The sequence below is a fragment of the Panthera uncia genome, chromosome A2 (assembly GCF_023721935.1).
Source record: "Panthera uncia isolate 11264 chromosome A2, Puncia_PCG_1.0, whole genome shotgun sequence".
NCBI classification, from domain to species: domain Eukaryota; kingdom Metazoa; phylum Chordata; class Mammalia; order Carnivora; family Felidae; genus Panthera; species Panthera uncia.
Window position 1 is genome coordinate 97,240,800 of NC_064816.1, and position 27,368 is coordinate 97,268,167.

The 27,368-nt window shown below is 39.3% G+C and overlaps 1 protein-coding gene across 1 annotated transcript in view; it reads left to right on the forward strand.

Annotated features, from left to right (window-relative positions):
- Nucleotides 1-20,492, forward strand: part of UMAD1 (UBAP1-MVB12-associated (UMA) domain containing 1) — a 219,043-nt gene extending 198,551 nt beyond the window's left edge. Inside the window, exon 4 of the mRNA XM_049641542.1 lies at nt 16,882-20,492. Within this exon, the coding sequence (XP_049497499.1) occupies nt 16,882-17,139 (258 nt within the window). The 3' untranslated portion in view covers nt 17,140-20,492. The remainder of the gene's footprint in view (nt 1-16,881) is intronic.
- Nucleotides 20,493-27,368: the final 6,876 nt, after the last annotated feature.

The following is a 27,368-nucleotide window of genomic DNA, read 5'->3' on the forward strand; positions in this document are numbered from 1 at the left end:
TCAGAGCCTGTAGCCTGCTTCCGATTCTGTGTCTCCCTCTCTCTCTGCCCCTCCCCTGCTCATGCTCTGTCTCTCTCTCTGTCTCAAAAATAAATTAAAAAAAAAAACATTAAAAAAAATTTTCTGAGCCCATTTAGATGATCATTTAGTTTTAATTATTTAATTGATAAGGTTTATTCATTAATTGATTTTCCTTAAATTCATGTAAACCATGATAGTACAAAGCTCATGCTACCAAAAAAGCATAATACTTTACATATATTGTTTGTATAGGTCTCTTCTCAAAAACAAATTAGTTTTTTTGGGTTGTGAAAAAGGAAACTGAAGGAATAGCACAAATTGAGTAAATGTATGTGAAAGTGAAAGTTTTTGTGTTTTCTTCTCAGTGATTATCTGCTCAGAATTTTTAAATTGTTTTTAAACTTGTGATTTGCTTTACTTTTTGTAGTTGGTGATCCAGATATTTTTTAAAGTATCTTTTCAAGCAATCACCGTGAAATTTCTATTTTGAAGTACATCACTTTAATCAATTTTTGTGTTTAGGTTGTAGTTCAAAGCAATTAAATTAACACGAAGTAAAAAACACACAAGGCCTTTAAAAAATTAACTGTATGCTTTGAGCATGAAAACACTGCTTTCATTTGTGCTACTCTGGGCATAAGTAGGGATGATGTACTTCCCCTTTTTTTCTACATTTAAGGGTCCACCCAGAAATTTGCAACTACTTTGAGTCCCGGAAATGTTCTCATTCTCTTTTCTTGCCTGTGATATAATCTCTTAATATAGTTGGTTCAAGAGTCATGTTAAGTAGACCCAGATCACATGTGTGAGCCTCTTAAGGGCAAGGTAACTTCTCTGTTTGCTGAGAACAGATTGCAACCTGGGTCCCAACACCTGGTACCTTCTTGTCATTGCTCAGAGGTGCCATAGGCTAGAGAATGTGGGCAGTTGAATCCAGTCCATTCCTGTCACTGGACAGTGGCCACAGAAGTCTTGTCTCAGGAAGTGTCATCAGTGTGTGGTTACTTTACTTTCTTAAATATAACTGGAATATATTTTGTTAAGGTAAAAAGGTTACTTTAAAAATATGTTATTCAGGCATCACAACACTGCTTTTTAGGGATTAAACTTATCTAAATAGTCTGTAATTTCAGGGTTTCCATGATCCACATAGAATTAGCATATCCAGCTGGATATAAAAATGACAATACAACATGCAGTGGTTTTCCCTTGTTCTTTTTTTTTCTTCAAAAAAATTGGATTCTTCCACATTATATATGCTTTTCTTTGTTTTGTTTTGGGAGAAAAAGAAAGTATGATCTTTGGAAAAGTATTCCATAACTCTGAAAAAATACTCCCTGATAAAATACTTTTGAAACAATTTGAAAAAGTCTTTAGAAACGGCACATTTAAAAGACATGAAGCGAAGTTTCCTTGGACTGTGTCGGGTTTGGGAGGCAGCATAGACTAGTGGCTAAAAGTGCAATTCCAGAGTTAGACTAAATTATTTGGGTTTCAGTATTCCCCATCTGTTCAGTGGAGATGAAAATAGTATGTACATCATAAACAAAACATTCAATGAGATAACACAGGTAAAGAGCATAGAACAGTGACTGGCAATAAAGTGCTTGTTAAATGTTATCCGATGTCTGTAGCAGTGGAGGTACACTATTAGAACCTTAAAACAGACTCAAAGTCAATAAAATTAGAATTAGTAATACTAATAGAATTTACTTATTAGTGTACATCAAAACTCAAATCTAAATCCTTATTTCCACCGTCACAGGGAGACCATAAATTAGTGTCTTTAATGAATTTCCATCAACGTACCTGCAAAGTAGGCATGGGAGGAAAAACAGAAACTCTGCTGGACTCTGAGTGTGGATTCTATACATTTAAGAATACTCTTAGAAATTACAGGTGTTTGTTTTTAAGACACTTTGGCAGTTGAAGCCATAGCAATTATTTCTAGAAGGCTAAAAGAAAATCTGTGCTAGGTTCTGAAAATCAACTACCCAGAAATACCAGACCTTTGAAAACTAGTCCTCAAGGGCACCTGGGTGGCTCAGTTAAACATCTGACTTCGGCTCAGGGTCATGATCTCATGGTTTGTGAGTTTGAGCCCTGCATCAGGCTCACCGCTGTCAGCACAGAGCCTCCTTTGGATCCTCTGCCCACCCCCCACCCACCCCGCCTTCCGTCCCCTGCTACCCCTCCCCTGGTTGTTCTCTCTCTCAAAATAAATAAGTAAACTTAAAAGAGGGAAAAAGAAAGCTAGTGCTCATGTAACCAATAGCCACCGTGGAAACGGTGGCTTCTAGAGAGTTAACTGCTGTTGCTGCTTCCGTCCGCCGCCGCTCATGAGGCCTTTCTGTCCCTCATTCAGTCATCATGATCACCCAACTGACCCATGGTGAAGTCATTAGGTGGCCAGAAGGGAACTATGTGAGGCTCTTTCCTCTCCTATCCTATCTTCCATTTCTATCAGGTTAATTATGTTCACCCTTTGACTTCTGATAACCAGTCACTGCCACTTCCAGTGAACCATTGCTTTTTTTGTCATACACATGCATCTTTCTGAATCCCTTTCTTTTTACTAGATTTTACCACTTAATCTCAGGAAAATTCTACTTTGTCACCTTGCTCTTCATAAGAGTAAAACAAAAACTGTTAAACACAACTCTCCAGATTTCCTAGACCTATTTCTAATGAAAATAATCTGACAATACAACAATCTTAAAAGTACACCAAAGTACCTTCCAGATTCCTTACCAAAGTTCAGTTCCTACAACTAAATTTGCTTTTTTCAGTAGAGACAATGGTCATTGGGACTTAAATCTAATCCTCTTCCTAAGTCTTGCAGATTAACTTTCAACTTGAAGTACAAGAAACAGTATATATTCTGATAATTACCACTTTCTCCCTAAAAACTTAGGAATCCTGAAAAAGGATGTCCCTAAGAATTGGTTATATATTAAGCAGTTTTTCTGCTGTTGATCTGAAAGCATTTTTCAACCATTCCGTGTATTTTCCTTTGGTTACTCTATTGAGGCATTTAAAAATTTTTAATTAAGATTTTAAATTAAATTTTAAAAATTGAGCTATGTGAATTTTAAATTTTCCTCTAAATTTGGGCACAATTGTGGCTTCTCATTTTTAATAATTTCTTAGCATTATTCACTCTCTATTTTGTTGGGTAGACTTTCTCTCGGAGGTAATGACATCTCATACCCTTAAAATAACACACAAAAGAATTACAGCACAGAGTTCCAGAGTGGGTAGAAAGTCTTAGAGATAATGGTGCTGCTTCAAACAAGATTGAAATACCATCAATTATACTCAGATTTCAATCTATAAAATATTAAGCTGGCAAGGCTTACTTTAATCATGATTTTAAAACTAAACAAAGCATATATTATAAAAAGGTGCATACGAATTTATTATACCTTAAAAATCACAATTCAAAATAAGCAGGGAACATTTTCTATTTCCCTCGCTTCAGGCTCTTGCTAACGTGGCTCCACATATCATAAATACTCTGTATTCCTATATTCATTGAAACCCGAGAGTCCTTTTTGAATTATTTCCTAATTCTCTATCTCGTTAATTTTACTGTAGTTTAAAAATACTGTAGAAACAACCCAAATGTCTATTAACAGATAAGTGGATAAACAAAATATGGTATGTACATACAATGGATTATTATTTAGCCTTAAAAAGGAATGAAATTCTGATACACGAAACAACATACATCGTCTCTAAAAACATGCTAAGTGAAATAACCCAGTCACTACAGGATGAGCATTGTACAATTAGAGGTACCTAGATAGGCAAACTGATGGAAAGTATAATGCATAGAGGTTACCAGGGGCTGGGGGAAGGGAAAAATGTTAAATGGGTACAGAGTTTCTGCTTGAGATGATGGAAAAGTTATAGAGATAGACGGTGGTAATAGTTGCACAATATTGTGAATGTACTTCATTCTACCAAATTATACACTTAAAAATGGTTAAGATGAAATTTTATGTTGCATATATTTTACCACAATAAAAAAAAAATATTATCCTGAGTTAGCCATAAAATAATAGCGCTCTCCTTGGGGCTCTGAGCATACACCACGAAGGGACCCAGCCTCTTGCCATTCTGAGTAGCCCCTTCATTCTCACACGGGGGTGGAGAAAACACAGCTGTATTTACTTTTCCAACCCCATCTTCTATTTTGAAATACAACCTTTTTTGCAAACGAGAGCCAAGGTCAAGTGACACAGCACTCCTCTCACCATTTCGGTTTGCCAAACATTGTTTTTCTAGCAGAGTGCTGGGTTAGGTGCAGCGAGTGTGGGTAATGCTACCACTCACATGCCCTCTGAGTGGAATTTAATTAGCCTACCTTCATAATTTCTGTACTCCATTGTATATTCACCAACGATAGTATTTCCAAGTGTGTGGCCTATTCCACACACAAATTCAAATTACAAAGAAAATAAGGCTTTTCCTGTCCCATATTTTTCTATTTCTTAAAGATTTTTCTGTTTCTTGAGTTTAGAAAGATGTTTAAGGTGAACATGAGGTCCTACTGATCATTGTCTTCGGATTTCGGCTATGGACATGACAATTCTATGTACATACTAGCATGTATTTATGTCTTCACATAATGATAATATAAACAATGACAAAATATAAACTTTTCGGAGTAAACTATGAGCAGAACAGATTAGCTTTCTATCTTCAAACAACAACTTTAACATGCCATAATCATGTTTATTTTTTTAACAACATCTAAATGGTTGTTCTTAAAAAATATATTATTCTTAGGTTATGAATTTTTAAATGTTCATTACATCAAAGCATATACCAAGAAAGCCCAGCATGTAGCTATTACTTAATATCTTTAGATTTACTTTCTTTTTGGATTTCCTACTACTATCGTATGCTATTTATTTCCACTCAATCAAGATGATACAAGTATGCCTACGTATCTAATTACCTCAAAAATGTGTATATAAAGTATTTATGTTTTCTTACCATCTCTAAAAAAGGAAGCATTCCATTTCCCTTCTTGTTGTATATGCAGATGGTTGAGGTGCTTTGTTGTTTTACAAAACGAAAATCAAGCATTTGAGTGAAACTAATATTTAGTCTGCTTAGATCTCAAAGATCATTTTTCATTGTTTTTCTTTGAAATTATCTGGAAAAAATATGACCTTGTTGCACTGTGCTCTGAAGAAGTTGAACAGATACTTAAAATAAAACTATATAAATGGGAAGTTAAGTGGAATCCAGTGTGACTAATAAGGGATATCAAATTCTTTAGACCTGTGGTGTACATAATAAGCTTAAAGAGTTTGTGTACAAAAGGCTAAGCCATTGTGTAGCCGTGGCTATGATCAGTTGCTATAGTTTTCTAAGCCATTACGTATTGGATCCTGCTTACTAGATTTAACCTAGTAACAAGATGCTTAGTTGTTCTGTTACTTTAAGCTCTACTTCTATTGTGTCACAGTCTGTACTTTTGGACCGTCATTCTCTACTCCGGATGACACTTGGCCATAGAGAAATTCCTAAGTCCTTAAAACAAACAAAAAAACAGGCAAGTTAACTTTAATACCCTTGATGAAGGCCTTTACACTGAAGGGCGAGCATCGGTTGTAAATCAGGAGAGCCAGAGTACGCATCTCTGCCAATTAGTAGTGATGTGACCTTAGATAGTCCTTAAACTTTGAGCCTTAGAAGATGAGAACTGAAACAGTAGCTAACCTATCAAATTTAACGGGGTGTGAGGCTCAAATGAAATAACGTGTGTGAAACTACTTTGAAAACTGTATGAAGCAATAAACAAATGCCATTTTTCCAAGATTCTGATTAGAACTTGTCTTATCCCACAGATTTAACTGAATTTTGAAATTGATAAAACCATACCAGCAAGTTGTTTCATAGAATATAATAGCACATGTGAGTTTTAAAAACCATTAGTTTGTTATATTTTTATTTCCAGATCATTTAACATCTGCACAACTCTATTTTTGTTTGTTTGGTGTGGTTAATAGGCCTCTCTTTTTTTGGTGTAAATGAAGATGCATGGGAGGTAGAAATTGGTGGGGTCCTAATGTCCTATTAAGGGTGCTCCTTTTCCTCCTCTGCCTCCTGGGCCAATGGAGAAATAGGATCAAAGAGCCAGCAGACAGAGTAACAAAATGTCCCCCTTTTGACTAAAATAGCCTAGGCTGGAGGAGACAGCTTAATGCAGTAGCTAAAACGAACTTCCACACTCCCGATAACTCATGTCTAGACCTGTGGGGAAAGTGTAAGTCAGCACAAAAGACACTCTTACTCCGGCAACTTGTCTCCCCTGGTCCAAGTAAAGAGAGAAGAAAGAGACTTTCTCCAGGCCTCAGGACCTTTGATGGTTTAGTGTCCGTTATCTAGAAACATGGACCTATGGCTGTCATCCACCAACTGGGTAGTTCAGCCTACCTCCTTGGGGAGGGATAGGGGGCAGGGCAGACAGCCATAGAGGTTAGAGAAAAATCCCTCTTTATGGAAACCAGAAGAGTAAGACAGAAGCTTTTCTCTTTAACAGGGGGTGAACAGAAATTAAATTAAATAAATGATTCCATAATCTCTAAGACTTCCACCCATCCTCTCTCCTAATCAGCCCTCATCTCTGAGGCTTTCCTCCTCTTACAGTGCTTACCAGTCCTACCACCCTGCTGCTGGTCCTGTTCCCCACACCCCTGCCCCCAAGCATAGGCTCCACTGTAGCCCTTTCAGACTCTACCAGAAATACTGGTTCCTGGGAGAGAAGAGCCATGTAAGGCAGCTTGATGCCCTAGATTGAATGTGTCCCCCCAAAATTCATATGTTGAAACCTAATCCTCAATTATGAGGGTATTAGGAGGTGGGACCTTTGGGAGGTGATTAGGTCATAAGGGTAGAGCCCTCATGCATGGGATTAGTGCCATTATAAAAGAGGTCCCAGAGAAAGCCCTGGCCTTTTCTGCCATGTGATGTTTTAGGGAAAAGAGAGCAGTCTACAAACCATGAAGCAGGCCCTCACCAGACACTGAATCTGCCAGCACCTTGATCTTGGACTTTCTAGCCTTCAGAGCTGTGAGAAATAGGTTTTGTTGTTTATATGCCACCCAGCGCATAATATTTTGTTATAGCAGCCAGAATGGACTGAGACAGTTAATTAGGGGGAATTTGGAGTAGACCGGCCTAGTTTCTTCCTCTCTCTCTCAGTGAAAGGTGGATCTGTGGTAAAAACAGCTGCCACGGCCTCATCTACGCTGTAGCAGCACTTCATTGAACTTCCTTTGGGAGACACATTTGTGAAGTAGTTTGTTTGCCAAGTCAAGAATAATCCACCTCATTCTTTAGGAAATAGATGTAACTGGAGCCTCAAACTAGTTTTAAGTTCTATCTGTATTTAATACTACCCATGGTTCACCATGTGGATGATAATGTGAAAAACAGCAAAATCTTGTTAGAGGAAAAAAAAAAAAAAAACAGATGTGGAAATCCAGCTTAACATAATTCCCGGTTTAGTTTGAATAAATCTGAATATAAAGTTCACAAAGAAACTTACTTAGTCATTCAATAAACAGGTATTGATCACCAATTATGAGCCAGGCATTGCTCTGATTGCCAGACAAATGTAGATGAAGGCTGTTGTCCCTGGCTTTGAGCGGCCCATAGTTTTAGGAGAGTGACAGAGAACTCTAGTCTAGTATGATTTGTGCTGTGAGAGAAGTACATACAAGCTGTTATGGGAATACATGGGCAGGCACTTGGCCCAGGTTTGAGGAGTTACTTGGGGAGATCTTTCTAGAAGAGTCCTGATGTGCTTCCTGAAGGGCAAGTTGAAATAGGCAGAATGAAGAGAGAAGAAGAGACAAAGATGTCCTAATTAAGGCAGCAGTAATCGAATGAGCCAAAGCTCAGAGCGAAAGGGGGAGCTTGGCATGTTTGGATAATAGCAGGTAGCTTGGTATGGATGAAGATGTTAGGGAATGGTAATAAAAGAAAATAGAGGGATAAGCAAATCCAGATCATAGCTATGTACTACAATATGCAGTTTGTTCTCTTGTCCAAAGGCATTGAGGAGTGTTAAGCAAGGAAGAGCATGTGTGTGAAATGGCACCAACGAGAAGGAGCATATAGTGTAGGGTGAGTGAGGCCAGATGCAGGACACTCTGGGAGCATCCATGACACGATGCTTGCAGTAAGAGAATTGACAGTGGGGCCAATGGGAAATGAAACTTGGGGAGACATTAAAACCCTCAAAATCAGGAGGAGTCAGCCATTTACTGGATGGAGAAAGTGACAGGGAGGGAAAAGTAAAAGACAATTCAGGCTTCTGTGTTTGGTACTCATTATACAAAAAAAAAAAAAAAAAAGAAGAGCATTAGGCTGGGGTAGAGCTGGGAAGGGCTTGAGAGTCAGGTTCAGAACATGTTGAGTTTAATGTGCCACAAGAAAATGTATAATAAGGAGTTGAACACATGAGTCAGGGTGGTTTCAGGATGGGTGTGGACATATGTGCATGTGTGTGGATCTACTTTGGGGCAATGGAGGAGTAGGGCAGAAGGACCCATGGATAGGGATAAGCTCCTCCAAGGGTGTGTGGAGACTAAGAAGAATAAAGGAACAGAAATGAGACCCTGGGAGAATACCTTCTTTTCAGAAATAGGCAAAAGAATAATGAGCTAGACAGATAGAGGCAACACTATCTGTTGCTACTAAGAAGTGGCCCAGAAGCCAGAAAATAAAAACTCTGAGAGTGACCCATCTTAAGTGCTACAAAGAGGTCATATAAAGTTAGCACTTGAGAACATCTTCTGAGTTTAGCACAGTGTGATTATTAGTAACCTTGGACGAAGTAGTGTCAGTACCGGGGCAGATGGCAGTGGGGAGGAGTGAAGCAGACAGCAAGCGTCAACAATCGGCTCAGCCTGGCTGTGAAAAAAAGAAGGATAGTGTGGGTGTTCAGTGGGTAAGATGCCAGTGGGTGCGAAAGACCTTAGGAGAATTTCCTGTAAATGGTGAATTGACTATATAAAAGATTCGCAATTGGGAGCCACCTCCTAATGGATGAAGCCATGTCCTTGAAGACTAGGGACAGGATTGGGTGTGGAACACCGGGAAGGGATTAGCTTCGGGTAGGAAGAGGGCAACATGCCCCTGGTGGCAGGGGAGAAGCATGGAGGGGTACAGATGCAGATACATTTTTGGGGAGCCGTAAGTAGAGGAGATCCTCACCTGATGGTTCCTCTTTCTTCTGTAGAGTGGGATGCTAGCCCACCGGCTGGCAGTGAGGAGACAGGTGGTGATGGGCAATGGAGGTAGGGCCAGGGGAGAGGAGAGCAGGGGTGAAAGTGTGCTGGCAAGAATGAGAGGGAAGGCCTACAGCACAATAGGAGATTTCTGGATAGCCTAAGGTCAGAGATTATGAACTTACATAAATTAACTTCCTAAAAATGGTTTGTTTTTTTTTAAATCACTGGAATAGCCTTTTTTATTTCCCAAACCAGAACTAAACAGGATCCCATGCTGAACATACTGTTTCTTGCTGGTTCCTTTCCTAAAATGCTTCTCTTTCCTCTTTCCACTGCTCCCCCCCTAGAGTTGGCTGTACAGAAGATTTTCCGGCTTCAGTGAAGCCACTTTTCCAAGAAAGCATGGAACAGATCACAGAAGCAAGTGCCAGCTTGCCTACTTCCCCCTCTTCACTTGCATACATTCAGCTGGAGTTCTGAAAAGAGGAAGTCAGGAGACTTTTTTTTTTTTCTTTAAGAAAGATAGAAGAAGCAGGAAGCACAGGCAGGTGGAAATACTGGGGGGAGAAGAGAGGGGAGAAGGAGGAAAGGGAACAAATACTGCAAAAAAAAAAAAAATCATGAGCCAAAACGTAAATTGAAATGATGTCAGAGATCAGAAAGGAAAGGGAAGGGAGCAAAGAAAAGATCTATCTACTTTCTGACCTGGTCTTTCTGTTCAAATATGTGGCAGCCTCAAACTGGGAACCCCGGCCCCATGGGAAGCAGGTTTTCAGTGAGTTCCTTTCTCTCCTGCCTAATTTATCTGTATCGGTGGTCAGGTGTTCTGGGCTTTTGTTTGTTTCTTTGGCCTAACCCCACAATTTAAAAGTCAAGTGCCTAGAATATCTCAGAAATAAGGGGACCAGATTCGGTGCCATTCAAGGGTCACAAGTGAGCCCTCATGATATGCAGGCATTACTGTTCTGGGTATGGAGGATTTGCAGAAAAATGGCAAACAGTCTCTACTTTTGCAATATCATTTCTCCCTAGTGAAAGGAGACTGTGGCTTCGGACTTATGTAGGTGTAAGAGACCAGTCCTCTGGCTTTTATCAGCCAGCCAGACATTTATTAGCAACCAGCTTCTTAGAGAAAAATAAGGAGTTTGAGTACGGCCTTAAGTGTGCCATTGCTTGTATCACCTTCTAACCTCTTGTCCCCTGATGCTTCTGACTCAGATTTGCCCCCCAACCCACCCCCATCAAGACGCTGATGTAATGCAAGCAGATACCAGCTGAAGCCAGAATAGAATGGATAGTTATCTGGGGAGATAAAGTGACAGTGTTGCCTGTTCAAGCTATTGTTCAAAGGAACATGTCTTTTATTTATAGTTGTTAGAATTTAAAGGCATAGACAGCCAGAGCTTGACATTCCCTCTTCTTACTATAACTCGTTTCCTAGAAATAGGCTTTAGCAAATAGCTACCTTCTTTGTATGTAAATTGAATGTGTTAGATATGTGTTTTATACCTGGTTTCATATTCTTCTAATAGGTTCTATTACTGTTTTGGTTAAGGTTGGTTTCTAAATTTTAATGCATCAATATTTTGCTTTTATACGACACTATTTTAGCTTTGCTTATCTGAGGCACAGGTTGCCTCAAGAAAGCAGGAGGTTTAAAAAAAATGCCAAATATAGGTGACGTTCCTATTAATAACATTTTCATACTTTAGTCGGGTATGGCTCCGTAAATTAAGTCTCCAAATTGTTAGCGGGTTTGCAAATTGGCACTCCTTAATAGATTCCATGGTGGTTTGGGGGGCTTCTGTGCCATGAGGTTCCCAGGATGCCACGAACCTTCTGTCGCTCCAGGGAAGTGACTTCATTTCTCTAAGCCTTTACTGAGAAGTGTTATGTGCCTTGTATTCTTGGACTGTTTTTTTCTGAAGCTCTGAGATTTTACAGATTGAACCTCGTGAATCTTTACCACCCCTCTGCAAGAAAGGGAGGAATAGTGCCTCTAAACCATTTTGAATTACTTGAAACGAAGATAATAGAGTGTGAGGAATACAAGATAAACTTGGCTGGCCCATTTTTTTAGCAGGTTTGCTGATGAACAGGAAATAATTATTTTTATACAAACACGAAAATAGCTTATTATTTGTAAACTTCATTTGTTGTAATGATACAGATAAAGAAATTTACTTTCTCCCCAAGATTAAAAAAATCTGACACGGTATGCTTCTATTTAAACACTAATTTGAAAAAAGTATTAAAGCTAGATTATATGAAGGAACTTCTGCTCAAGAACATTGTCATAGCAGCCTTTCTGTGAACAGGATTAATCACAAAAATAACGAATATGCCTTATGAACATAATATTCGAAGTAATTTTCAAAAATTTGGCTATTAACTATAAGGTTAATTGATTCTTTTCTTCTCGCTCCATTGTGGTTAACATACTCATTCTTCCCTTTAAAGACCCATTTTATTATGCAAATGAAAAAAATTGAAAGACTTTGTGTCTAAGAGAGAGGGCTGCTTTTTTGCCGGGAACTCATGCACCTGTTTCAGCCCTCAGCCCCCACCTCTGCTTCCACTGGCTGCCAAGCTAGACTCAGAGATCAGAGTAGCGGGTGTGGGGTCCTTGAATTTTGACTCACATTTTCTTTGTGACTTACTCTCGTTTTGCCTTGTAGTTTCTCCCCTCCCAGCTCTCAGCATGCCAACAGCAGCTGCACCATGGCCCTCACGCTGCTGCCAAAGGGCAGGCAGCCTCCTTGGAGACTGTAATGTTGCACTCTAGCCAACTGTTAAGAGATAGATGTTGGAGTCATACATACAGCACAGCTGAAATTCAGATCTTTCTAGGAGGCATTTGGTGGAACACTTTTTCCATGGTAATTTTTAATTAATTTTTAAGTTTTGGAGACTTTTCTATTTTGGACAGTTTTCAAACATGTGCAAAGGTAGGAACACTACCGAAGCACATTCCCACGTAGCTTCTAGCTCTCCATTTTGACAGTAATCAACTTATTGACAATCTTGTTTCACTGTCCCTGTTTTCCCTGTGGTCCATCCAGACAACTGGTAGACTTATTTCCGGGGATAAATACCTCCTAAATTACAGTTGCTTTTCTGTCCTCCTTCAGTCTAAGATCTGTCACCTTGATGATTTTTTCAGTCCTTTCTAATGGTAAAAGATATGAGAGTCTCCTTTCCTTCTAAATTAAGCTAAGATATGCTATGTTGGCACCTGTCATATTTTCTAATACCATCCCCGAAATTTTCAAGGCTTTGTGCATTCAGCTGGCCAGTCTATCCAGAGTACATCTGAGGTGTGCAGGGTCTTAGAATGTGGAGCATTAAAGGTCACTGAGTTGGATTCTCCATGTCACCACAGACTAGCTATGTAACCTGGGACAACTTCCTTCACATTGGTGTGCTTCTGTGTCCTCTTATTTTTACCGTGGGGTCAATAGTAGTACACCACCACCCCCCCCCCACTACCCCCAGAGGTGTGGTAGGGCTTAAATGAGAGAGTACATTTAAACAGCTCAGATGGAGCTGGCTCAAAGGTCATGTCCAGTATATGCAGCTTGCTTCCATCTTTCTCCTCCTCATTTTTCATCCCTCACTGCTCATTTTATAGAAGAGAGAAGTGAGGTCCAGGTGGATGAAGCATATGCCAGTTTTATCAGGAGAACTTGAACAAGGAATCACATGTCTCAACTCCTTTATTATCCAAGATGCAGTTTGCCATAGTCTTGTCCTTAAGGAATTGTGCTCTGACACATAGGAATGATTTGTAAAGGAAAGGAAGGGGGATTAATCAAAGCCTGCACAAAGAAATAAATATTGCTGCCAGAGAGTTAAACCTGAGAAGGGATGTATTTAGAAAGCAGAGTAGTGGGGCACCTGGGTGGCTCAGTCGGTTAAGCGTCCGACTTCAGCTCGGGTCATGAGCTCAAGCCCTGCATGGGGCTCTGTGCTGACAGCTTGGAGCCTGAAGCGTGTTTCGGATTCTGTGTCTCCCTCTCTCTCTCTGCCCCTCCCCCGCTCACACTCTGTCTCTCTGTCTCTGAGAAATGAATAAACCTTAAAAAAAAAAAAAAAGCAAGCAAAGTGGTACAAGTAATGTACCTCCTCATTGGAGAGAGTGAGATTTCAAAAATGTTTTTGTTTAAGAAAGGAGATGATTTGGCTAATGAAACTGGAGAACATTCTGTATACAAGGAAGAAAGAGAAGAAAGTTCAAGCATGGGATGCTACTAATAGATCCAACAAACATTTGCATGTGAGATTAAGAGGGAAGGCAAGATATAAGAGCGGAGGGTAAGGTAAGATGATTTGAGCCACCAGTGGATGTCAGCAACAAAAGAGATGGATGGATCCCAGACCTTATCTAAAGCCAAGTGGCATCTGCCATTCCTAAAGTTTTTATTTATTTGCTTACTTTAACATGTGCTAAGCATTATTGTACTTACTTGGGAACATCATCACTTCATTAATCCTCACAGCAATCCTATGAAATAGGTACTATTATTGATCTTGAAATACAGCCAAGGAAACTGAGCACATGGAAGTTAAAGAACTTGCCCATGGCGTAAGCAGGAGACCTTGGATTTGCACCCAGGCAGTATGTCTCTACAATCTGTGCTCTCAACACTCTGCTGTGCTGCTCCAGGGTAAGCCCCTGTGAGTAGGTCATCTTGAAGAAACCAGTGATAGATAGGTGATACTTTCTAAAGAGGCTAGAATTGTGGCATCGTTACTCAGTGACACCTGTGCTCTCATCTGACCCAGGGATCCTTCGTCTTTAAGCCTCGGTCAGGTTTCAGGAGGCAGGTTCTGTCCACCGCATACATGGACCTTTCTAATAAGCTTTGTCATAGCAGGGCACACTTGCCTTGTTCTAGCTGCAATCCTAAGAAAGTGCTCTGGTGTTTTATTTATGATGTCATAAGACAACTCTTGCTAGGGATGTGTTTGGTTAATTCAAAGTCATTTACTAACAGATTTCTTGAGGGTCTCTGTTCTGTGTTGGGCATGCCTTGTGAAGAGAGTAGTTCCTCTCTTACAGAATCTCCATGGAGTTTTCCTTTCTAGAGCTTCTCATTAGCATATCACTACCATCATTTCTATCAATTCATAAAGCAAAAGAAAAATTGGGAGAAGCCTCTCTTGACCCCACATCCCCTTCCAGCAACCGGCACATATCTCTTTTCCCATTTGCAGTATAATGTCTAGAAATGCTGTCTGTTCTATTTGTCCTCACTTGCCTTCCTCCTGTTGTCTTTTAAACACAACACCAAGCAGACTTTCTTCTCAAGATCTCCTCCAGCTCCAGACTCCTATGAGATCCCTCTACCTACTAACAGCTCCACCTGGATGTCTGTTAGGCACGTGGAACATCCAGAACAACTCCTGATCTTCCTGCCTTGCCTGCTCCCTCATGACACCCTTTCCCATCCCTGTAAATGGAGACTCCATCCTTGTTGCTTAAGCCACGAACTTTGGCTTCATCCTTGATCCTGCTCTTGCTCTCATACCCCACATCCATTCCATCAGCAAATCCTATTGGCTTTCTCCTTGGTCTATCCACATTCCAGCCATTCTGTCTCACCCTTAGTATCACCACCTGACCCACAAGCCCAGCTGGTCTTCCTGCTTCCTTCCCTGGCCACAGTACCCCCCACACCCACCATTAGCTATAGTCAACACAGCAACCAAAGCAATTCTTTTGACATCAGTAAGAATACATCTCTTCTGCAACAATATGTTCTTCAAAATTTTTGTAATGCCTACATGCCACAATATGGATGGATTTCATACATAAAATATTAAGTGAAAGAAGCCAGAAACAAGAGTTCATACTGTATGGTGACTTCATGTAAAATACAGGTAATACCAACCTGTGCTATTAGAAATCAGGATGGTGACTGAGGGGCAGGGAGTTGGTTGTGACTGAAAGAGAGCACCTCGAGGGCCTCTGGAGAAGCTGGTCATTTCTGTTTATTACTTTGGGTGCTGGTTGCTCACAGGTATTTGGTTGGTTAAAGTTGAGCAAGCTCAATACTTATGATGCACCCTTTTCTGTATGTCTTTTCCACTTCAATAACAAGTTTCACAAAACTGTTATTTCTTACACAGAAAACCATCCTCCTCTACTCAGAAGGAATTTATCAGCACTTGCAACTGTTATGATATAAGCCTCATGCAGGCAAAAATCTTGTCTGCTTTCATCCACTCAACAAATACTGAGCACTGCGCACTGATCTGGGCACTGGGGATACAGCAGTGAACATGGGAAATAAAAACTCCCTAAGCTTCTAAGGGGTGATACTAGAATAAATTATACACCATGTAACAAGGTACTGAGGGCTAAGGAGAGGAAAAAGCAGGAGAGGGAGATGGAATGCTGGAGTGGGGGGAGTGAGGGCCAGGAGACAGTTAAAATAAGGTGGGCAGGAAAGGCCTCCCTGAGAAGGACATGGGAGAAGGAGCCCCGGTGGGTCTGGGAGAAGAATCTTCGGGGCAGAGGGATTGGAGAAGAGGGAGCCAGGACAGACTAGCTGGAGAAACTGTCAGAGAGGTACTGGGGCCAGATCAGGAAGGGCCTTGTAAGCCTTTGTAAAGACTCTGGAGTTTTATCCCCCAGGTGGGGACTGACTAGAGCAGGTGGTGAGTAAAGTTTTTCCTGACCTGGTTTAAGCTAGGTTTTAGCCACTTGGAGCAGCAGGCCACTCGTTCTCATTTTCGTAAACATACTTACAACTTTTTTACTCAATCTCCTGTGGATAGATACTTAGGTAGTTTCCAGTACGGGGCTTGCGTAGAGTGCTATGAACACCCTAGTGCACATCTTTTGGTAAAGTACTATATGCAAGGTCTACCAATCTTAAAGAAATTGAACAAGATACATCAGCTTGTGTAACATAACATGCTAGTTCCAGCGAAAGTCGGGCAATCAATCAATACTTGGGGTACACAGGGGAGGTAAATGCTCAAGTTTATCTTAGGGAATAGAAGGTGGAGGATACATGCATCCATACAGAGTATGCAAGGTAACATATGCTAGGTGAAGAATACAAAGAAATGTCAAATAGATAGCTTGCTCTCAGGTACCCTAGAGTCTAGTTGGAGATAAGACATATGCATAGGAAATAGCCACTAGCAAGAACACAAACATGAAATGCCAAATAATATCCTAGTCAGTTTGCCCCATATTCTCTCTGAAGCAGGCAGGGCCACTTTGGACTATGACCATCTACAATTTCACAGGGAACCTGGGAGTTCTGTAAAGCCTGGAAGCTTACATCAGATTTGGGAGCCAGACTTTGTAGACCTTATCTGGGCTAGGGAAATAGCAAGAATGCAGGCTTGTATTTAGGGGGCCCTGAGTGGTCAGCCTCAGTCAGAGAAGGGTTTAGGATTCATTTTAAAGCCTAGTAGAGATTTAGGTGGATGTATTTCTCAAGTAAGTAAATAGCAGCATTCCAACCTGGGAATATTTCTATATTCCACATTTCTCAATCATTTTGATATATTAATGCCACATTTACCATTTCTAAACCTCAAAGTCCACAAGGTCTAAATGACTTAAATATATATGTATTTTTAGACTGGCAAAGAAAACTCATCCAGTGTGACTGTAGCAGGCCCCGAGGTGGAAAATAAGGCAGGCCAGACTTTGGAAAACAACTCATTAATGGCTGAACTCCTCAACGACGTACCCTTCACCTTGGCCCCACACGTGCTGGCTGTGCAGGGCACCATCAGTGACCTTCCAGACCACTTACTCTCCTATGATGTCAGCGAAAATTTATCACGGTTTTGGTATGATTTCACTCTTGAAAATTCAGTGCTCTGTGATTTGTAATCTTTATGTCTATTTGCACCTTAACAGCTTTCAACAAAGCTTTGCCTATTTTATTTAACCCGTTTGATGTTCTTTGCCATTTCACTGCTTAACCGTCCCCAGAAACACAAGGATCATAAAGCAAAGAAAATGTTATTGTGTTCATTACTCTGTTTTTTAGAATAAAGGATATTTGTATAAAAGTGGGACTAAAGTTCTACCTCCTTTCCCCCCAGATAATAAATTTAAAACTTAGGCTATCAAGGTTCTATGAAAGGAGTAGACTTCAACCGGTCTCTCAAAATAGAACACCTCAGGTTTGTCTTAGAAGAGCTGTGGCACTTAGTTACCACGACTCTGAAGTCTGTGCTTCGAATGGAGCGTGACTTGTCTGCTTTGGAGGAAGTTTGAGTTAATGGTACTCCCTTTATTCTTCCACGGTGTTTATGAATGAATTCAGAAAAAAAAAAAAAAAATGTTGCCAGTTAGCTTAATCTCTTCAGTCCGGATTTAGACACTGGGGTGGAAATGTAAAACTTTTCCTACAAAGCAGTGGTAGTTTGCTGACACACAGATGTGGTACCTGCTCTGGATTCTGTCTCTTTTGAGTGATACGTATCAGTTTCCTCCAACCCACGGCAGTCCTTACCACCTTGAATGGTTCCTGGGTTCCTGCCTTTGTTTTCTGCCTCGTTGCAACTTCAGAGTGTGTGCTCTCACCAGCTTTCCAGAGAGCTTCCCCTGTTTCTACTTCAGCTGGCATTTGCTCTCCTTACCACATATGTTCCCAGTTTATGAAGAGATCCACGTTTCCTTTCAACCTCTCTGCCTCCTAAAGAAAAACATCTCATGACGATGCATATTATTGCTGATAACACCCTTATTTAGAAATTTGTTGGCCACAATACAGATGGGAATGTTTTACTGCTAGAAAAACTAAAATCGACTCATTTCCAATTAGAGTGTAGGCAAAACACCTAACTAGGACTTTCAGTTCTTGGCTATCCCTTATTTATTCCAACTAAAACAGTACAGAACTGCCATTGGTCAATAAACTGTAAAGGGGAGAGGTAAACTGTGACAGAGTATTTTCCATGCCATGGAAAATTTAAATCACATTTGTTTTGATTAGAAGCAATACAATTTATTGATTCTGTGCCAAATTTTAAGTATATTTTTCACAAAGATAGAGTACCATAGCAAAACTAAACACTGTGCAAAAAGGTACGTGAATCATTCAAGTTTTAATGTGTTATGCATGTTTGTTTAATAAATGTAGCATGGTCTTGATAAAAATTGCGTATTATTTAAAAGTTAAAAGAACATTTCTATTGACAAAAATAGGCTTCATTTACAAAAAAACATTACCCCATGAGAGGTGATTGATTACATTAAATCTTTACATAATTTTCATAAAACATCAGTCTAGGAAATGTGACATGTTACTAACACAAATGTGAACATTTTATAGCAGTTTCTGTGAAAACAGCCTTTTCAATATCCATGTTAATGTACCTTGAGGCTAAATGTTAAGTATGTCATCAATTGGTCTAATATGCGTTAAATTTTATCTAAAATGCTTATACATTTCATTTATATTTATGTCTACCATGTTATAAATATGCTTGTAAGTATTTTCATTTGTCTAAAATAATTGTTATATTTAAATAAATGTGAAATAAAATAAACTGATATTTTGATTATTCTCAGATCCAGAGAAAAATGGTTTTCTTTATATTATTCATACCTGAATGCAAGTTATTAAATCTTTTGTGAGGCAAAGATTTAAGTTTATAGTTTGTGCAGTGCAGCCAAAGTATGAAATTTCCACTTACCTATAAATTTTAAGAAGTAACACTGAAAATGGTAAGATCGCTAGGACTAGAGAGATTTGGAAGAAATCACATGAATACCTTGCTCTAGACAGATCCTCATCATCCCAAAATTGAGTAAGGGCTAGTGTTCATGACCTCTTTTGTTTTTTAACAAAAACATTTTAGTTTTCTTAAGCCTGTCTATAAGTCAATGGTACTATTTTAAAGCTGGAAGAAACATTAGAGATCAGCCAGCTGACTTCATTTACCCAAGAGAAACTTGAAGCCTAGAGGGGTTAAATGACCTAACTCACCTGGTTAGTGATAGACATTTATTTTAATAGTGTTCATAATTATCAATTACAACAAAGCCGTATGCTCTGGTGGAAAGAGTTCGGGCATTTGAGGCAACCAGATGGAGTTTGTAATGGCTCCCTTACTTACAAGCTGTGGGACTTGGTCACTTACCTAACTTCTGGTGCTCTTCCTTCCCTTGCTTGTTAAATAGTAATTGTATGCACCTTGCAGGATTGTGTAGTTTTAGACGGTGTTTGTCAGATACTTGGCAGCATAAAGCTTGATACACCATAGGTGTTCTGAGAAAGAGTGCTGCTATAATTCTCATTACTAACCACACATGCACACTAGTCTAACAAAATGCAAAATACGAATGAACCGAACTGCTTAAAAAGTAATATAAAAAATAGCTACCTACATTTACTGTAGGTCCCTCTTGCCCTATTATTTTTTTCCATATTAAATACCTAACTATAAAACAATTCTAAAATATGTTGGTTGACTCACTGCAGTTCCTTAGTTAAGAATTCCTTAAGGAACATTTTTTCTTCCTCTTATTATTAAGCATCATGGTCATTGTCATTAATATAAGTCATCAGTGGAAAGTACAGTAGATAGAGAATATACAAGTGATTTGACTGAATCTTATTTTTAGCCCTAAAATATATTCAGGAAGTTGCATGTATTTTTTCCCCAGCTTTCTTTAAAGTCGTTTGCATCTTTTTCTAAAAGCAAAATTAGATAATTCTGACCAACTTAATATGGTTAAATTTTGATCAACTGAACTTTAAAATTATTTTTTAATGTTTGTTTATTTTTGAGAGAGCGCACACGTGTAAGCAGCGGAGGGGCAGAGAGAGAGGGAAACAGAATGGAAGCAGGCTCCAGGCTCCGAGCTGTCAGCACAGAATCCGATGTGGGTCTGGAACTCAAGAACCCTGAGATCATGATCTGAGCTGAAGATGGGTGCTTAACTGACTGAGCCACCCAGGCGACCTTCACCTGAACTTTTAATATTGTACCATTGGTGCACCTGGATGGCTTAGTTGGTTAAGCATCTGACTTTGGCTTAGGTCAAGATCTTGCGGTTTGTGCGATCCCACAGTTTGTGTGATCTCACAGTTCGTGAGTTCAAGCCCCAAGTCGGGCTCTGTGCTGAAAGCTTGGAGCCTGGATCCTGCCTCCGATTCTGGATTCTTTGTCTCCCTCTCTCTTTGCCCCTCCCCCACTCATGCTCTGACTCTCTCTCTCTCTCTCTCTCTCTCTCTCTCAAAAATAAACATTAAAAAAAATTTAAGTTGTACCATTAAGTGTTAACAAAGGCACATCTCTTGTTAACAGTTCTGGAAATCCGCAATAGTTTTGTGGGTTTAAGTAAACATTCATTGACACCAACACCTTTTTTCCCTTTCTCAAAGTAAAATGATAAATTAGAAATATTCCCATAGTCCTGAAATCTTATAATTCTAACGGACAAATATGGAATACCAAAGAAATAATCTCATCCATGTTCTAAAACAGTGATATATCACACCTTACTCCCTTACCTATCATGGTAACAAATGATCAATAAATGAACATTGCCTTCGGTTACCTAGCAAAAAATGTTAATTTCAGAGATGATACATTGTCTTATTAATTATGTCCTTAATAACATTCACATGAAATGTAAGTATATTGGATAGGTGGCTGAAGGATGTTGCATCTTTTAAAGCCACTGAGAAATATGGATTTGTGGATATTATCTTTAGAGCATTTGTGTCCTACTACTAAGGGCGTGACCTAAATATTACTGAAAAATCTGAAACTCTCAAAATAAGTCTTATTCCACTGATATTACATTGGCCTGAAAGATAAAGTATTATGTGCCAGGAAAATGACTATGCCATATGATTTGGTGGATAGGTGTGCGTGAAAAAGAGAAAGAGAGGTACTGATTGATGTGTGGGAGCTCTGTCACAGTCAAAATAGCAGTATGTTAAACATCATTAAATAAAGTTTTTATTTTAGGGTACCCTTTAGATTTATAGAAAAGTTACAAAAATAGCGAAGTGTTCTTACGTGCCTTCCACTTAGTGTCTCCCAATGTTAACATCTTACATTACGACAGTGCATGTGCTACAACTAAAGAACCAATTTGGTACTTACTTTTAACTCAAGTCCACACTCTATTCTGATTTCACAGTTTCCCCATCACGTTCTTTCATTCATTCTAGCATTTCATTTAACACATTACATTTAGTCGTCACGTCTCCTTAGGCTACTGTTGGCTGTGACAGTTTCTCAGACTTTTCTTGTTTTTGATGACCATGACATTTTTGTGGAATTCTGTAGACATTTTGTAGAATGTCCTTCAGTTGGGGTTTATCTGATGATCTAGTTACACTTTTATAGAAGTTAATAAAAGAAATTTTGGAACATTTCACACGGTGCACACAAATACCATTTGTTGTTGGACAAAATATATTCTGTAATTTCCTCAGAATTCATCTTCCAGCAGATCTATTTCTTCCTAACTTTTGCCATGACTGTAACTGTATGCACAATAGACTCCCGGAGCGTTACCAGTGTTGCATTGTAAGTGGAGCCCTCCTCAAGAGTTGGCCTTTCCTAGCTCATTCCCATAATGATTGCATCTTACACATAATGTCATTCTTGAGCAAGTGGTGTAGAGGCAGGAGTACAGTGTAATCGTTTTCCTCTCTAAAGAACCAAGATAACTCATGATACAAAGAGCTCTTCTCTACAATAGATGACTTTTTTTTTTTTAGTAATTGCAAAAACAAATTTGCAGCTCCATAAGTTTCTAAAGAAATAAATATTTCATTTTCAACCTTTAACAAGTAGTTTTAAGAAGCAATAGAAGGAAACTCAGTCATCGTTTGAAGGGGAGGTGCCCAAGAAAGTCTTATTTTTACTTCTGATCACCCAGAACTGTGTGCTAAAACATAAAGTTGATCTCATCCAATTTCAGTTGGGGAAAAAAAAAAATCAAAGCAAAAAGCATCTTATTTTTTCCTTGGAAGAAATCTAAATACAGTTCTTTGTCAAGAATTTGCCCAGTACCAGATTTAACCCATACCAAGGAAATAAATTCCTTACAATCAAAGGTAAGGCAAAGGATAATTGCATCCAGAACAACCCATCAGTACTCTAACTCTGAACCAGCCCCCCAGACAGCTTTTCAGTTACTACCCAGCCCCAAGAGAGAGTCAGACAATAGACTGTTTCAGAGGTCAGTTAAGGAGACAGCCTCCCACTTAGGACTGCTGCCAGGGACGTCCAATCCAGTGTCTGACATCTGGGTTCTGCAGCTGCCAAGTCTGCCCCTTGTGTGGCCACAGGTGTTGGCTAGAACTCTGAGACACGTGGGGAAGAAAGAATAGGGCAATGTCAGTTTCATTGTATATATGTGTGCTTATGTGTACAGTTTTAATTTTGTTTTTCAAAAGGTACATGATTTATTTTGTTTCAAAATTAATGTATTTCTGCATAATGGCAAGGAACATTTGGAAGGCTAACAAAAAAGCAGCTTTTCTTCAAGAACAAGGACACGACAAAGCCCAAGTTCTTACACCTATGGGGCACGCTGTTCACTAAAATGCTGTGTGTGGTATTGCCAGCTTAGTCATTTGAATAGGACTTCTCAGGACCAAAGAGAAATAAATGATGCCAAAAAGCAAACAGGCAGTTGGTCTAAGATAAAACCTAAATACTTATCCTCTCCCTACAGTCTCCCCCTTCATCCCTGTTTTGGGTGTTCACAAGAATTTGTGTTCATCAATATGTGTTTTTGAGCCTGGAACAGACTATATCTAGTTTTCTATTTCACACTACACCAGCTGCAACCATCAGTGAACACAGCTTAAAACAGTAACACCAAGCTCTCTTCTTCCCCTTATAGGAGACTTAGCTCCTATGTGTGGGGCAAATCTAGAAATTTCTACCTCAGGTAAGTATCTGAGGTTCCTGACCCTAACGAAATGGGCAGCAGTAGAAATGAAGATGATTAAGAGAAGGGGATGACATTGGTGAGAAGTATAAAGAGCCAACAGTCAACATCATTTAAAAATATAGGCATGTCTATACCTCCATAATAAAATATATGCTTCCTCCTCGTTTCACCTACTTCAGAGTCTGTAATTGAATTTAATGGAGGAAGAAGGAATCTTCAGATTTCATCTTCTTACCGAATCACTTTCTAAGGAGAAATGCTTACAATTTTTCCCACCCTGTTTGCTATGTATTTTACCAGCTAGTAGCATTTTTGACAGGTTCTACTTTGTATTTTCTATTACAAAAACAATAGGTAAGCAGAATATACTTTTCCACGGTACAGCCACCACCCCATTTCCCATAAGAATCTATGCTGTCTTACTGATGTTCTGTCGGACTTAATGCTTAGCACAGAAATTCTTGATCAGGCTTTGTTGAATGGATGAGTAAACCAATGAAATAAATCATTAAATTATCTATAAATGAGACTTCCCAAGCAAAGGAACCGAATTTCAAAACTTTTGTAGTTTTTCAGGCCCCAGTAAGTTCCCCAAATTATCATGCTGTGTTTATGCAGCTGAAAATAATGCTTAGTTTACCAAGCCTCTACAAATTGTTCCTTTGTCTGTTTTGGGTATTCTCTATGTTTTTCAGGTTGTGTTTTCCTCTGCCCATAATGACTATGTATGTTCTCATGATGAGTAAGAACTGATTCTAGACAATACAGTATATTTTGGTGCTGTGGATTAACTCATTTGAGGTTTTCTCTAGCTGCCAAGTTTCTCTTATGTGTTCTTGATTGTGTTTGCATGTATTTCTGCCCCAGAATTTATCAATCCTATATGACCTGCCCTTGAAAAATATCTTCATCTTTCATATGCCTTCCCAAGCACATTTGAGTATTTCAAATGACCTTGGTTTAAAGACATTTTTCTAGGAGCAGTAGCACACCTTTCCATTAAAACTCAACCAATTCTCTTCCCTCATCATAAGAGCATGCTTAGATCTTTTCCCTCTAACTCCAGCTATAAACTCTTTTTCCATCTATTTGGAGTCAAGTTTCTTGAGCGGTCTATATTTGTATCTCCACTTCCTTACTTTCTGTTTACTCACTAACCCTCTCTAACCTGGTTTCCGAGCCCTAGTTAGAAACTCCACTGAATTGCTTCTTACAGAGTTCTCTCCAACCTGCCCACTGCCTTATGTCTATTTCTTTCAGGCAGTTATTACTGTTGGTTAGTTCTTCTGTCCTGAATTGTCTTCACCCTTGATTGCTGTGACACTTGCTTTTCTGGTTTTTCTTCCATCTTTTCCACTCCACCTTACACTGTTGGGGACTTCTTTTCCTCATTCCACCCCTAAAATGTTGGCTGTCTTCTGGCTCTGGTATCCTGCACAGTCATATGGATGACTATCTGCTACTGCTGACACCCAAACTGATCTCTAACCCAGAACTCTCTCAAGTTCTCTCTATATACACAGTTTGTAATCATTCATCTCTCGACTCTTACTCTCAACTTCTATCACAGACCATTTGCTCTCCACTCTTTCGCACCTCTCCCCCCTTGCTCCTGTTTGCTGTGGGGAATTCCTTCTTCACTCCACACGGTTATGGGAAATAGCATACTTGTTACCACTCCTGGACCCCAAAGGGACAGACACACACCCTGACCTGGTTCAGTCAAGATCCCTCTTACCAACTGATAACAAACGTAAGCAGAAAGCTGCACCTCTTTTGCTGGAGTCCTGACAGCCACCCCTCCCTTTGTGTTTCCAAGTCCTGATATATCATGTGAGGCCCCGGACTACCCAAGCAGTAAATCCAGGAGTCTATCCATTCTTCCTTCTTACTCTGCTCCACACTCAAATGATGATAAACTTGGGTGAATTATATATCGTAAAGCCCTGACTCTTCAATGTGTCTCTGCTCCATACCTACCACTCCCATTTCAGTCTATGTCTTCATCATTTGCCTTAACTGATCTTCCTGCATCCTGTACATTATATAAGCCAGAAAAAACTTACCAAAAAGTAGATTTAAGGGCACCTAGGTGGCTCCGTCGCTTAAATATCTGACCCTTGATTTCAACTTATGTCGTGATCTCACAGTTCGTGAGTTCAGGCCCCACATTGGGCTCTGTGCTGACAGCATGGACCCTGCTTGGGATTCTCTCCCTCTCTCTCTCTCTCTGCCCTTCCCTCCTACACTCTCTCGAAATTAACTTAATTAACATAATTGATTAAAGATAGATTAAAACCCTCAGTAGCTCTCTGGTATCCTCTATAGAAATGAGGCAACTTAAAGCAAATAAGGGCCCCCAATTCCCTCTTTAGACTCATCTCATGATATTCCTACTCACATCCTGCGTGCTCTTCCCTGGTGAGAACATGCCATACCTCCTTCACCATCCTGACATTCTGTTCTTTGTGCTTGGAATGTCCTGACATTCCCTTCTTTTTCGTTTTGCTGTTTGTTTTCCTGGTCATAAATAATTAAGATATACTTTAGGGAATATAGTGAATATAAAATTTAAGATAATGATACGAAGTAATTTCAATCCTCTTACAAGTAACCCCAGCCCTCAATGCTCTGCAGATGTAAAACCACTGGTGAGACTCACTAACAGAAGTTTGACTACTCCAGAAGAGGCTTTTCATGAACATTTACAACGAGAGCATCTGAATACCTCTTTTAAGTGCAAAACCACACCACACTTATGCAGCAGCAATGCGTTCATATTGTTCTCATTCGTCATTAGTAGTCAACTTGCATAAATCACCAGGAAAAAGCACAACGGACCTCAGAAAATAGGCTTAAAAATGAACCTGTCCTTACAAAACACACACTGTAATGAAAGAGACATTCAAAAAAGTACTATGGGTACTGCAGGAATTGTGTCCATTCCAACAATCTCCAGTGAACCAGTCTATGGCTAAATTATTTTACAAAGTTTACTTCAAGTATCACCTCCTCTGGGAAACCTTTCCTTATTCCTCCTAAGCTGTACTGGATGTCCTTCCACATGCCTTTACTATCCTGTTTTCTCCTCTGTCAACGTTTGAAACCCACAGTGCTGTAACAGTTTGTCTACTTCGTGACTCTGAATTGATGCTAACCTGTACTTTCAGGCTTAACATGATGCCGGACACCATGGGCAAATGACTGAATCACCACTGGTTTGAGGGAATGTATGAGATTCTTATTCCATCTATATTAGAATCTGCCTTGGAGGCTCTGTTGGAAACCTTTAGGTAACCTTCTAGATGTCCATATCAGAATATGCTGTATTTCCTTAATGTTCCCAAATCTGTGCCCTAAATAATTTAGCTTCTTAAATTTTTGGAAGGTAGAAATGTACCTTTTGTTCGGTTAGCTGCATCAGTAACAATACAACGAAACTGTTTTATGTTTATCATAACCTTTCAGACAGTGTTAAGTCTTTAAATTTGGGGGTATAAGTGACTATGACTCTCTTGTAACTTGGGCTTTATTTTTTTGTTTTCTTTAATGTACACACAGAGGGAACTTTCTTCTGCCTTCTATTAAATCAACATTGATTAATGCTAATTAAATTACATGGCTCTTTTTAAATCATGGATTTGTGTAGAATTAAACATATAACATAAAACTGAATACCTGCTATTTTAATGGGCTGTGACACTTTTTCATGTAACCTAACCTTACTGAAGGATTTGGAAATATTAACCCTTTTGATAGTGGTCCATTCTTGAGGAATAGCTCATTTTACTTTTGAGGAAAAACAAACAATTATCTGGAGAAGGAAGACTATCATGTTGATTTTTCATGTAGCCAAAGCAGGTTCTAAAATATTCTTTAACTGGCCCATTCATTGGGTAGACCATTTACTACATGAATTAAACTTTTTAAGTTCTGTAATAAGGTATGATATTGTACATTAGTTGAATTTCTAATTTAGTTGGTCACTAAACTTCCCCATAGATACAAAGATGCAGATATACCTCATTTTCAAAAAATGGGGAAAGCAATAGTCAGTCTATTAAAATGTTCAATTAGTCTATAGAAAGAAAAATAAATCCAGGTTATACTGCTTAACAAAATTCTGCATTTCTGTTGCCTAAATAACAACTCATCAAGAATAAAATACTTACTGAGACAAGCTT